General features: G+C 42.0%; 1 protein-coding gene across 1 annotated transcript in view; it reads right to left on the reverse strand.

Moving 5' to 3' along the window:
• The window catches only part of ncanb (neurocan b), a 149,923-nt gene that overhangs the window by 62,930 nt on the left and 73,815 nt on the right, over nucleotides 1-13,178 (reverse strand). Inside the window, exon 10 of the mRNA XM_069150135.1 lies at nucleotides 1,175-1,291. Within this exon, the coding sequence (XP_069006236.1) occupies nucleotides 1,175-1,291 (117 nt within the window). The remainder of the gene's footprint in view (nucleotides 1-1,174; nucleotides 1,292-13,178) is intronic.

The raw sequence follows: 13,178 nt of genomic DNA on the forward strand, positions 1-13,178 counted from the left end.
TGTCCACATTATAACACAGTGTAGCTCCTGTATGTAATGTAATATCTTTCTATGGTTCAACACAGTTATTGGACCGGGACCCATGAGGCTATCCTCCTCCAAAAAATGGCCCCATAGGTCTGTTGTGCAAACAGCTCTGTACATCCAACAGTTACATTTGAAAGCATCCTCTTGCAGTCACGTAAAGAACATCAATCTCGACTCCTGTAGAAGTGATGCAGTTCAAATCACGTCCATACAGTGTGAGTGTTTCCACGTTAAAAGATGGTTGGGTGTATCCTTTGATATAATCATGAGTGTAACGTGTGTAAGCACAGTTGAACCCTGTTGGGTTCATGTTGTAAATTTCTGCAATTCTCATTTAAAGTAAGAAAGTCACTTTGATATTTTCATGTCTGTTTCTTTTTTCCTTTATTTTCCCGTCCTCCCTCATCCATAGCATTGTGCACTGCTACTACCACACTTTAATCAGCTACTCCACCCCTCACTGAGCTCAGAGCTCCTCTGTGGCCCGTATGTCCTTCCATGTCTGTCACACACAAACACACACGCAGGCACGCACACACACACGCACACGCATGCACGCACAAACACACGCACACACACATGCACGCACACGCACACACACACGCACGCACGCACGCACGCACACACACACACACACACACACACACACACACACCTAAATCACTGCACCACCATTTTCTGACAGCCACATTCTCCCATCACACGGCTGAATGGAAAGATGAGCTGCTGACTGCTCTCGAAGCAGAAGGTGAAAACACACTCACACAGAAATAATCGCACATATACAGTGGTTGGTACATATTGCACACCTTTAACAAACTCTGGCACAAATGGCCGGCTTGCAGCAAAGGGATATTCCCTGTTCACTTTCAATCAGGGAGCTTGATCCAAAACTACTGGACCTGACAGTAAAGCAGAGCACTGTGGTTGGATCCAAAGTCCTTCAAACACATATATGGAAAAAAAAAAAACAGAGTAGCGCTGCCTTTCTCCTGATAATATTCACTGCTCAGTTTAACACATCTGCTAAATGTTATCCTGACATATGTCTGCCTCTGTTCCTCTTATGCCACAGTGACACAGCATTTGTCTGCAGCTGCTGACCTCTCAGGTCTCCCCATTCAGACCTGAGCTGGCAGTGACTCACCGATCTCGCAGCTCTCTCCAGAGAAGCCCTGAGGACAGTAGCAGCTATAGCCGTCACCTTCCTGTAGGCAGCTCCCACCGTGGAGGCAAGGGTTGGTCTGGCATGGGTTATTCTCCACTGTAAAGAGAGACAATGTTAGAGGGAGGGGAGGAAGGTTAAGTGGATTCATAATTTATTTTCTGCAGAGAAAGAGCATTGTAAAAGTAACTTGAAAGTTGACAAACTACGACAGGCAATGAGCCAGCATTATGCCCCAGTCATTATCCTCTGGCTGCTCTCTGACAGAGACAGAGGAAGAGTAGAGTGGGCAGACGGTACGTAGACCTGTCCCTGTCTCTACGACTTTCTACAAGGTGACAGATTGGCTGTTGTTGTGTCTGTCGTGCCCCTATTCATCATGACTGATAGTAAATAGGGGCACGGCAGGGGAAGGACAATGTGCTGAGTTGACCCCCTCCTGCCGTTCTCTTGCCTCACATCTCAGGTCCAACTGATGAGCCAAGGTCCTCATAAATTACCTGATCATCGCCCAGTCATGAATACTGGCGCTGCACCCTATATCTGTGGCACATTACTGTGTTGCAGAGAAGGTAATAAACACATTTTTTTGTTTCTGGGCTATAAGTCCATGCCTCTTCATGGGAAATGTTTTGGTGGATGAATGGTGGAGATAGGGCAGATTAAATCGTAATTATTGCTCTTATATTTTAGGATGGACAATGGGAGGAGGAGAACATGACAAGGATGGTTAGAGCACATAGCGATCGTCAGGATTTTTTATTCTGTGTGCAGAGAGGGAGTGAGGAACTGGCTAGATTAAGTATCTTTTTTATTATCCAATCCTGATAGGATTGCAGGCCCTGACACAATCTGTCAGGCCATCTAATACACTGCATCTTCTCCATAATAACAGTCAGACTCACTTAATGATGTATGGGCACAGAGAGGCTGTGCAGAACGCAGACTGCAGCTCTGCTGAAAGTCTGGGAATACTCTCACGAGTGTCTGTGAGAGTGTGTTTATGCACATGTAGAAGTGTGGAAGCATATGTATGTGTATTTCTGGATGTTTGTGTGACCCTGACTTATTGCATGCTAGTGAGTTATAATGTGGGTACGTGTTCAATTTCCTGTGAAACAGGGTGATAGAGGCTGCTGTTGACACACTGGGCAGCAGAGATGATGGAGGAGCTGCCTTTGAAAATACATAAAAGTGATCCTCTGAATGAGAAAAACCATTAGAGACAAGCTCATTTCTTTATTCAGCGGTGGGAGAGGAAAATAGTAACACTACATGATTTGAACACATACAGTGGTTAAAGGTAAATGATGTGCTGATGGAGACGGTGAAATCTGCAGGTGATGATTAGTGTATGATGTACAAAAGGAAAAACACATGAAGGATGTTGTTTGAGTCATTATCCATTCATCACGGGTAAAAGTAAACAGTTCGTAAAAAACTAATCAAATTAAAGCATAAATACACTGAGAAATGTGTTATTTATGGTAAATAAATGATAAATGATCAGTTTCAGGGAGTAGTGATGCTCCAACTTTTCGTTTCAGGTGCAAACCAGTCAGACTTCAGGAGCCATTAAGTAGTTATATTGCCTCAAAGAGTCACACCACATTATTCCCATACACTCCTCAGTTTATTAAATCACTCTTACATTTTAAAGTAATTAACTCGACTTGAAAGACAGAAGTGACACCTAATCAAAGTAGCGTATATGTTTAGTTTGTACTGTAATCGGTTGCTGTTTGTTTAAGTGATCATCATGGCGGTCATGATGTTAATCTGTTTCCAGATTATTCCAGAAAATAACAAATGTGATGTCACCTCCACTGTTTCTTCTGATCACTGACTGTATTGTTAAATTGGGCTCCACTAATTGCTGACCTGTCGACACATTTTCACAACTTGACAATGAATCCATTCATCTTGACAAGTAAGGGCGGTATTATAGTATTCCAGTCAGCACCAAAGTGTTGGACAAAATGATCAACACTGCTAAATTACTATAAACAACAGGGCTGTGGACTTGACACACAGGTGGAGCAAGACGCTGCAAACTGAACAAATATCATTTGACTCATAGCGACTTGGTACTTAATACTTGAACCTTACAAGTTCGCAGCGATGCTGCTGGTCAGTGTTAAAAGCTATATGTGTCAATGAATGATGTACCCTATGAAACAGAGGATGCACTCTCCCCTAGAAAGAAGTAATGTATTAGTTTCATTTGGATGGATCCAATGTTGACAAATTACCCCAAAAATAAAAACCAAATATCAGGCAGGTCAAATCAAAAGCAAAACAGATATGCTGAGGCAAGTTTGCTGATCAAGCTTTGCGGAGTATGTAAAAATATCAAATTATGTTGCTTAACTTCAAAATACTCCTATAACCATATTTTAAATATTCACAATTAAGTTTAAATTATCTCAAAATACACCCGTGTGCTCCGCACCCCCCTCCTCGATGCAATAATCCGCCTGAGTCACGCTTACTCACAAGTACTGCCAAAGATAAATCTGACATGTGGGTATCTCTGCATTCAGTTTTGGTATTAAGTCTCAGATACACAAATATCTCTCCAGGCTGAATCACAACCCACCTCTGCTGCAGAGGAAAAGACAGCGATGCACACATTGTAACTGACAGCTGGGACACCGGGTCACCAAGTAGCCTCAGCAAGGAAGGCTGCAGGAGCCAAAAGGGGAACTCCTCAGGACCAATCAATTCTACCGCCCAGGGCTTGTGTTGCTATCTGTATTAATGCCGCACACGGCTTTTCTTCGCCGTCGTGAAAAATTTGAGTGACACATCTTAAATAGTAATCCATATGCTATTCAGGAATTAAGTGCATGGTATCACCAACTGCAGCTAGTGTATGCCAGCAGTCTTTATTCATGTATGTGGGGATGGATGTAGTTATGCCACAAACCCTTAAAAGTACATTCTGCTATATTGCCTTAATAATTAGGAGTTTTCCTCAGTTCCCATCCACCAGCAGTGATAAATGGTGGCAGTGTTGTGTATGGTAATACAGACAGAGAACTGAGCTGTAGCAGAGGAGGACATTGATCCAATCTGCAGACAATTAGTAACGACTTATCACACACAAATGAGACAGACCATGTTCTTCGCCATCTGTCCTCAAACACGAGTCTGCAGACTTTGTGGTGAAATCAAAAGGTATGGATTATTTGACTAATGCTAAATCTGAGTCCAGAGAAATGTTCAACGTGAATAGATAAACACATGGAATCAGCCCATAACATCACATGTGACTGGTTTCAGTGTTTAAACATTCACATCAGGGCAGTTATTTCTTTAGATGGCATTTTGTTGTTAATTAGGAATGATTGTGCCAAAGAGTGTACATGTACACTAACAAAAAATTAATATGCAAGTGAAAAACAGATTAAAAAAAAAAAAAAAAAAGCATTGGAGAGAGAGGCCCTGGTCCATGAGAGAAATTAAAATTTAGAAGCACAAGTATGAAGGAGAGAAAAATGTCAGCTAGGGAGGGACAGAAAGTCACAGAGGGAGCTATTGTACATTTCTTGCTCTCTTAATGCTGGCTGCTAGCTTATGATTAATTACACACTGGTCTTAAAATAGGTCGCTTTTTCCCTCCCTGCTGTATGCCTTTCTCTTTCTGTGTGGAAGACAAGAAGAGAAAGAGCAAGAGTCCCAAAAAAAAGGCAAGGGGCGACAGAGGAGCTGTCCCTGTCGTGCTATGTGAGATAGACAGATCGGCAGATATAACAAAAGAGAGACATTTTAAGCAGTGCAGGGTTTGAGCTCGCAGGTCTGAGGTCTGTGGTGTGACAAAAATTCACTAAATAGATAATGTTAAGTCTCCGTCTCTGACAGTGAGCAGATATTGCAGCATCTCTCCCGTTCTGCTCAGAGTTTTATGAAGTATATTCTTCTGTGACATTTTACTGCTCTGAAGGGTCATCTTAAGTTTTTTCTAAGCCTCTCAAGAGAGAGATTATTTTAGCGTTGTGGCACATTTGGTTAAGCTACTCCTCATACAACTTCAACATCCACCCAGAATTTAGAATCGACCATAAAAGGGGATTGTGCTCGGGGAAATGTGTTGCCTCCTATGAAGTCTGAAGCTGAGTGGTTAGCAAATACAACTGGATGAAAGCCTGCAGAAAAGGTTGTGCTGACAGAAACACTGAACTCTGCATGAATAGACGTGCGACCCCCCCCACCACCACCACCACACACAGCAGAACTGCACACACACGCACTTACATTTACTGTATATACACCTGCTTATCACCCGCCGTGGGGCTGTGCTTAGAGTCACTCAACCTTGTAATAGCTTTGCTGAGACAGAGATCATGCCTCAGCCTGTTCAAGTGTTCCCCCTCTATGAGCGTGATAAGCCATCACCTGGGCCCAGCGAGAGCTGCTCCGTTAAAATTTTATGCTACAGTATATCCCTAAAAGGTACTGAAGCCCACAGAACAGTAAGAGCCATATGAATGGGAGCGCTAAACTGCAGAAATGTGGGCTTAATGACAGCGATCGTCGTCATGATGAATCTGTCTTGTGAAATATTCATATTGTCACTTGCATGACGGCTACAGTGAACAGAAATACATTATGTATCAGCGAAAGTGGCTCTGCCAGAGCTGCATGTCACCCAAGTAGAGTCCAACACCCACATCTGGGGAAAGCCTAAATTTAGACATGATGTAAACAAAATTATATTTGAAGCAAAATTTGGGTTCATTACAACTTTTTTTTTTTTTTTTTTTTTTCCATGGGCTACTTGTGTCCTCCACAGGTGTAGGTTGTTTTAGTATTGCAGTTACTAAAGTACTTGCACAAATCTGGAAAAACAGAACACACTGCTGCAACTAAGGTGAACACGGCAAGAAATATGAGGTAAGATGATCAGTCACTCATTGCAAACTTTTTAGCCAGACTACAGTCATCGACTAACCAAAAGTAAGCACCCAGAAATGAGTCATTCATTGCACTGTTTGTGTGCTCAACTACAGTAAATTGTAATAAACCTTCTGGCAGAAAGAGCTCAAAGGTGCAATTAATAACATTAAAACAGGGTCTTCTGTATTGTGCAGTCTGGTTCACTGTCTTGGGACATTTACTAGAACATAACCATTAATGACAAAATTTGCCTCAGCTCAGTTTCGCCTGCTACGACAAGTGTGCTGTGAACACAGTCTATAAAGCAAAGTCGTATTGGGATGTTGTTACAGAAACTGGTGGATGTTCAAAACGGACAGCTTGGGGGTAGAAATGTCATAGTCTTCTTTGTTTTGTCTTTGTTGACAGGGACTAACCTTAAGCGAACATAGAGTAATGGCAGAGTGAAAAGGGTACAGAGGTCCAAAGCTGGACTCAATCATTCAGATTCAAAGAAACTCAAATCTGGCTGCTCATGGATCTTGACTTCTCATTAACAATGTTTGAATGGGATCCAATGGTTCTACTAAATGGGATGCACTGATCTAATCCTGATATTGGATAATAGTGTGACACTGACTCCAATAGCTTCATCATCCATTGTGACAGTGGAGTTGACATATTTGCTAAAGTTTTATGTTTACGTCTATGTGTATGTCCTATGTCAGACGGCGCTGGAAGACAAAGCTCGAAGGAAGCAGGTAGAGAGCTACACATGGAGCTAACAACAAAGTGTCAGCTATTTGGAGGTGTTTTGCACTGTGAAGTCAAGCCTGGTGTTGTCTTACACATAAAAGAAAGATCCCAGTCTCTTCCACATGGTGACACATACAGCTTATTAATTAAACACTGGGATCAACTCTGTTATCAAGATTGGCTGTTACCCGAAGCCCAGGTATTAGTGTCAGGACTGAAAAAGTCAGATCAGTGCACCCCTGTATTAAACATATCAATGACCAACATTATGAAAGAAAGAGACAGTTTGTTTCCCTTTAAGATGCGTAAAGAAAAGTACAGCCGTCACTAAACTTCAGCTGGGCTAAGCAAAGCTAATAATTAGCTTCAGTGCTTGTTTGGCCGAAGTCTTCTGTTCACTGAGTAAACTGTATGACCTGCATGACTTCAAAGTTCCACCTTCCCCTTTACGAGACGGACAGAGGCCGGCAGACTCCCGGGTCGGAATATTATCCATGTATCAGTGTCCCCCGGAAAGACAAGTCACTCACTGCAGATGGGCTACAATTACTACCACGGCAGGATGAATACACACCGGGGAAATATGAAACTGGTTTCTGCTGAAATATACATAGCACTTCTCTGTAGCACAGAGATGCGGACCCCAATGCAGTTTTAGATTACTTCAAAGTGATTGATTTACAGAGGTCAGCTACGTGAGAGCAGAGAGGGAGGACAAAAAGGTGGAGGAGATGGAGCGAGGCAGAGGTTAAGTTTACTTGTTGTTGGATCAGCTCTGCTCTCTGTTGATGATGTCAGCGCCCCAGCAGTCAATCTGCGGAGTCAGACAATTTAATGTGTCCAGAAGCTGCCACTCTGCAGTGTGTTGTATTAAAGTCTTCAGCCCAAAAGTCGACAAGGTTAACGCGCCTTGCCTTCTTCCAGCCCTTCCTTTGCCAGTCTAAACCAGTAGTACACACTATACATCTGAAGGGTCATGACATGGACAAAAAAGAAGAAAAAAGCCTGTTTTAGCTAGATTTGATTATTTCTATTTTACTTTTTAAAAAGAATCTTGGTATTTTGTCTTTTCTCTTGAAATACTGGGTGACTGTATACTTTTCAGGTCTTATCAGTTACTCCACAGAAACAATTATAAGCTTTAAAGATAAAATCAGATGGGTCTAATAAAATCTTGGCCGCGTCTGTATCAGTTTTGCACCGAAAGCCTGGTTAATTGAAAGGCTACGAGGTGCCAGCCAGTGATGAAAGGGAAATTCTGCAAATTGAATTTGAGGTCAATATTTTTAGCAACAGCAACGTGCTGCCTTGTGTTCCATCATGTCATGTCTTGATTTCACAGCACAAGGTCTCTCTATAAAGTCACAGCATGTGTCTCCGGTGATAAAATTAATCAGGACATGAGCCTGTACAGGCCCCAAAACTACACACAACTACAGTATGACGTCCGCTCGCTGTTGTAAATCTATTGATCTTCTCACTATCAATCATCTGATCAGCCACTGATCAGAAGTCAATGCACGAGTAGAAGTGACGAGTTTCATACTTTCTGAATGAGAGCTTGAACCCAGCTTGACCACTTCTAGAGCTGCAGTCGTCACCCGGCACCCTTTGGGAACGTGTTCGTATCTTTAAGGGAAAGTTGTGCGTGGAGCAGGTGTAGCGATGTGATTACTGTACCGAGCCCGAGCAGAGCGGCCTTTGACAAAGTAGGATTGATGAGCACTGCAGGGGAGGGAGCAGCTATTTCTGTCTGCCTGACCACATGCGGTGCCCTATGTCTAGCTGTGTATACACACCTGTGCGTGTCTGCGTCAGAGAACAATGAACACTGGACTGAAGTCGTACTATAAAACACAGTGCTCTAAACCATTCCACATGTAATCCGTTAGAGTAATCCCATTAATTATTAGTAAGAAAGCTGCAATCAACACTGGATTACTCAAATGACCGAGACTACCTTCCCAATATATTAAACTGTTCCAAGTTCTTATTTATTTAAATAGTGTTAGTATCAAATTCATTCATATTTTAATGGTGTAAGTTAACCCTACAGATGTATGTGACATAAACGGGATGGAGTTGTGAAGATGTAAAAAGAAAAGAGGTCCACTAACACCACATTACATGTATCCAAATATGAAAAACACAATAATAACCGAGTTTCTATTTTATTCCATTTCCATGCAGAGTCCTTGTCATAGTAAACTGAAACTTTCCATTTTCAACTTCACCTCTTTTCAACTGCAGAAGATGTTTTCCTTCTCTCTGCGCAAGCAAACACACACACACAGGCAAGCGCGCACACAAACATTATGGAGAAGCATGACACTAGCGATTAGCTACAGTGCCAGAAGCCTGAGACAGCAAAAAAAGCAGCAGACGGGCTCTCGGTGAGCACCTTGTGGACCAAGCGTCACATTGAATCAGCCTGGAGAGCACAGGGGAGGGGTAACATGCCAACAATTCAATACAACCCAATTCCGCTGGCCTGCACGGCGAGACTGACGAACAAATTGAGGGTCCATTGTTACAAGAGCGGCACTTGTAGCGTCTCCGGTCGTCCTAAATAAATTGCATTATCTGGTCTGTCAGAGCGGCAGGAAAATAATCCATCCTGTCTTATCATCACAAACACATTCAATCCACTTTGGGTTTTTTCCACCTCTTCTCTTCAATGAATTTTTGCTCTCATTTTCAGGCCTTTGTGATATAAGAATATTGAATCAACTGCATCCCACTCGTTTTTAAGTATCCAGCTATATTTTATATGCACACAGACATGAGCAAAGGCAGAAACCCTAGCTGATGATGGGCACATTATGAATAATTCATATTGTGACTTAAAGAGTGTGTATTTTTACATAAAGTGATGCCACAATGCTGTGAACATGCATGTAATTTATATGTTGCGCAATGAACACAGATGAGAGTGCAGTTTCACATTTCTGGTATTTTCAGCGAGCGGATTTTCATTTTGGTGCAAAATGTGCTACATGAAGCACATCAGGTAACATGTTGGTATATTCTTAACCGTGAATTATACAGTGACCCTCTCATATTTTCGTATCCTGGCAGCACAAGTAGTGCAAAAGCTGGTTTAACTCATATACTGTATATACAATTGGACAGAGCTTTCGGGTCAGAAGAATTAGGCCAATGCGGAAGTGCCCTAAACTGCAATACCACCTAGGGCCACTAGGGACTGGCTCCATAGACTCCCATTCAACTTCTCTCATGAAATACAAAGTCAATAAATTTTTTCCACAAGTTCTTAGGGTGTTGTTAGCTAAAGTAACTCCCTATTTTTTAGTTTTTTGAAAGTCTATAATCCCATCATAGATATTAGGCCTCAAAAAGATGTCTCTTTGGGGGTGAGTCTGTTTAACTGACAGGCCTGTGGTGCAGTCAGGTTTCCACGATTGGTAAGCGACATAGTAGTATCGTTGGGTTTCCAATCAGATAGAGTAAGATCCGCCACTTGCTGGTCCCTAATTTGTCCAAATATGGCCACCTCTGGCTCCAAACCATTCCGGACTAGCAAGATGGTGGCAGCCATAAAGTCAAACTCAAGACTTTATTACGACAGTTCACAAAGCGATGGGTGCTGTCATTGTAAGTTGCCGCTTGGTTTAATCTGACAGGTGTTGTATAAAAATCCGGCAGGAGAGCAAGAGGCTAGTATTTGGGTGTGAACAGGTTTTAATTTTTTACAATGTGGTGATTCCTTCAAAATAAAATGCTTTAGATTATTTAAAATGATTTAAATCATCATCACAAAAGCAACCGTGTGATTACAGCAAAACAGACTATATAATAGTTTGTGTTATCTGTCATTCACCACTGCTCATAGACTGTATGAAGGCTTTCTTGTTCAGTTGATCAAATCCCTTACAGCCATCTGAAGGCAGCAGGATGAACATGTGCTACAAACAGAACATGTGTTTCTGTTTGAAAAGTGTTAAGACCGTTAAGTACCGTGCCAATATGAATGATGAACCACTGTGATTACTTTGATGACACCATGGACAAACAATACCAAGCTGCCGCACAACAACCACATTAACTTCTATACATATTAGTAGTAGTAGTAGTAGTATATTAATTGGATACAACAAATTATTATGAGTGTAACTCTGTGACATTGTTTAAATCTGAGGGAGCAGCCGTACCTTTACATAAAAGAGACCACAAGACGTTCAGTATAAATGTTGTGAATTAAATAAAGAGACTTTGTCCTTTGGCAACACTTTCATGCTGCCACTATATTTGTGTCTTGCTGGTCTGCAGCTCACAGCAAACCAAACTATTTTCCTGCATGGAGAAGCTTAATTGAACTCATTTTATGATGAAAATGGTGAGTCATACCCCACTCTGATAGGCACATCTGCTTCAGAGTGATGAGACCAATAATGTGACTGGCTGAGAAGATAATGATTAATCACCATATGCTTCAATTTATATTCCAGCTCTCCCAAATCTTTTACACAAATAGGATATCAACAAAACAAGCATGTTTGGACACACCATCGCTGACCTTGAACACATGACTGAGTGCAGTGGTTCTCAATTGGTGGGTCACAACCCATACGTGGGTCACAGAGCCATTTTAAATGGGTCACAGAGCCATTTTAAATGGGTCACGGATACAAGCGTGAAAAACAAAGTTGAGGGTAGGAAAAAGTTTCCCATGATGCAGTTTGCAGGCAGTAGCCGTTTGCTGCCAGCGTTGTCATGACAGCTATGTCCCAAACTAGTGTCCTCACATCAGTGGTTAGCTCTCATTCAAGCATTTAAAAACAGGTTTAAGATCAGATTAGTCTGACTTTTTTTTTTGCTCAAAATAAGTGTGACTTAATCTTTCATATTTCATACAGTGCAGTCTAGATCCTGATGAGCATCGCCAGTTTAAAATTGTTTGAAAAGCATGTGTCTGTAGTTTAAAGTGAGTCTGTCTTTCTAATCTATTTGGGTTTTTAGCCCTATTTGCACTTGCGTTGCACTTTTTTTGGTTTATTTTATATTTTTGACAGTGCATGTAAGTGTTGTGAAATACTGCATTATTTTTTGTGAAATAATTTAGAGTGGCTCAAAAATGTAATTTGTGATTTAATGACTGAAAAAATGTGGATCCTGATGCCAGATGAGAAACACTGACCCACTGCAGTGTTTTGTGCTGCTTTTTGCAAATGTGCCATGACAAAAGTGCCCCCAGAAACACACACACACACACACACACACACACACACACACACACACACACACACACACACACACACACACACACACACACACAGAGTTGTGTTTCCATCACATTAAACTTACTTAAATTAATTTCCTGGAGACTTACCTTCACCATAGCTATGAATGATTTACATTATGGAGACTTACTTTTTGTCCCCAAAAGCAGGTCAAGTCCGAATAATGTGACAGTGTAAACGGATTTAGGTCCCCACAACATAAGTAACACAAGCACACACACAGATGGGGGATCTCATACTCCCTTGCCTGTATGTTTGTATTCCATCGTGGTTACTATCAAGAAGTTGTTCTGACAGCAGAGCAGCACTATTAGGAGAAGTAAGCTGAAGGCAGGAGGGTTTGCCTGGAGACATGTTTAAAACTCAACAAAGAAAAACTACTTTACATGACCTCCCAGTGTCCCTGCCTGTCGAAACTCTGCAAAGAAGCTTGCTTCCAAAAATTCCTCAAATCTACAATTGCCTTTTGTAAACAAACCCTTTCTCCTTGTAGCTCACTAAATTCTATAATTTACATGTTCATATGCAGCACCTCGACACATTTAGAAACCTTCTTCCCCTTGAGACTTGTCATTTTTTTCCCCGTCTATGAATCCTCCCCACTGGGACAGATCTGTGGGTGTGTCTGACATGCCCTACATGAACAGACCCCTCAACCCCTCCACCCGCTGTGGGCTGGCTGCTGCATGATGCGTTGTGACTGACACTGGGAGCCAAACACCCCTGCCACTGCTCCACTCTGGGAGTAAAGTCAGGCAGGAAATCTGGCAGCTCATAACCCTCAGCTGGGCGCACTCATCCCCTCCGCTGCCACTCCTCTGTACCTAGCAAATACCTCAATTTGAAATCATACATTTCACCGTTAACCTCGATGGCAGTCGGCTCCATTTTTGACAAGGTGCGCCCGCATGTGTGACTGACTGAACTGCAGACAGATATGTGTGTGTGTCTGTAGAATGAAAATGCGAGACCAACATCTCAAGGGTGCTGGTATTCAAATCTTGTTGTGCTACAGGAATAATAGGCAACCTATCTGCATTGTGTCTGGTGACCAGTTTCACATCATAACAAATTTGTATCCACAGTCTTCC

Source organism: Embiotoca jacksoni, unplaced genomic scaffold, assembly GCF_022577435.1.
Source record: "Embiotoca jacksoni isolate LCO1_2020_lvr unplaced genomic scaffold, fEmbJac1.0.p SCAF_16, whole genome shotgun sequence".
Taxonomy (NCBI): Eukaryota; Metazoa; Chordata; class Actinopteri; family Embiotocidae; genus Embiotoca; species Embiotoca jacksoni.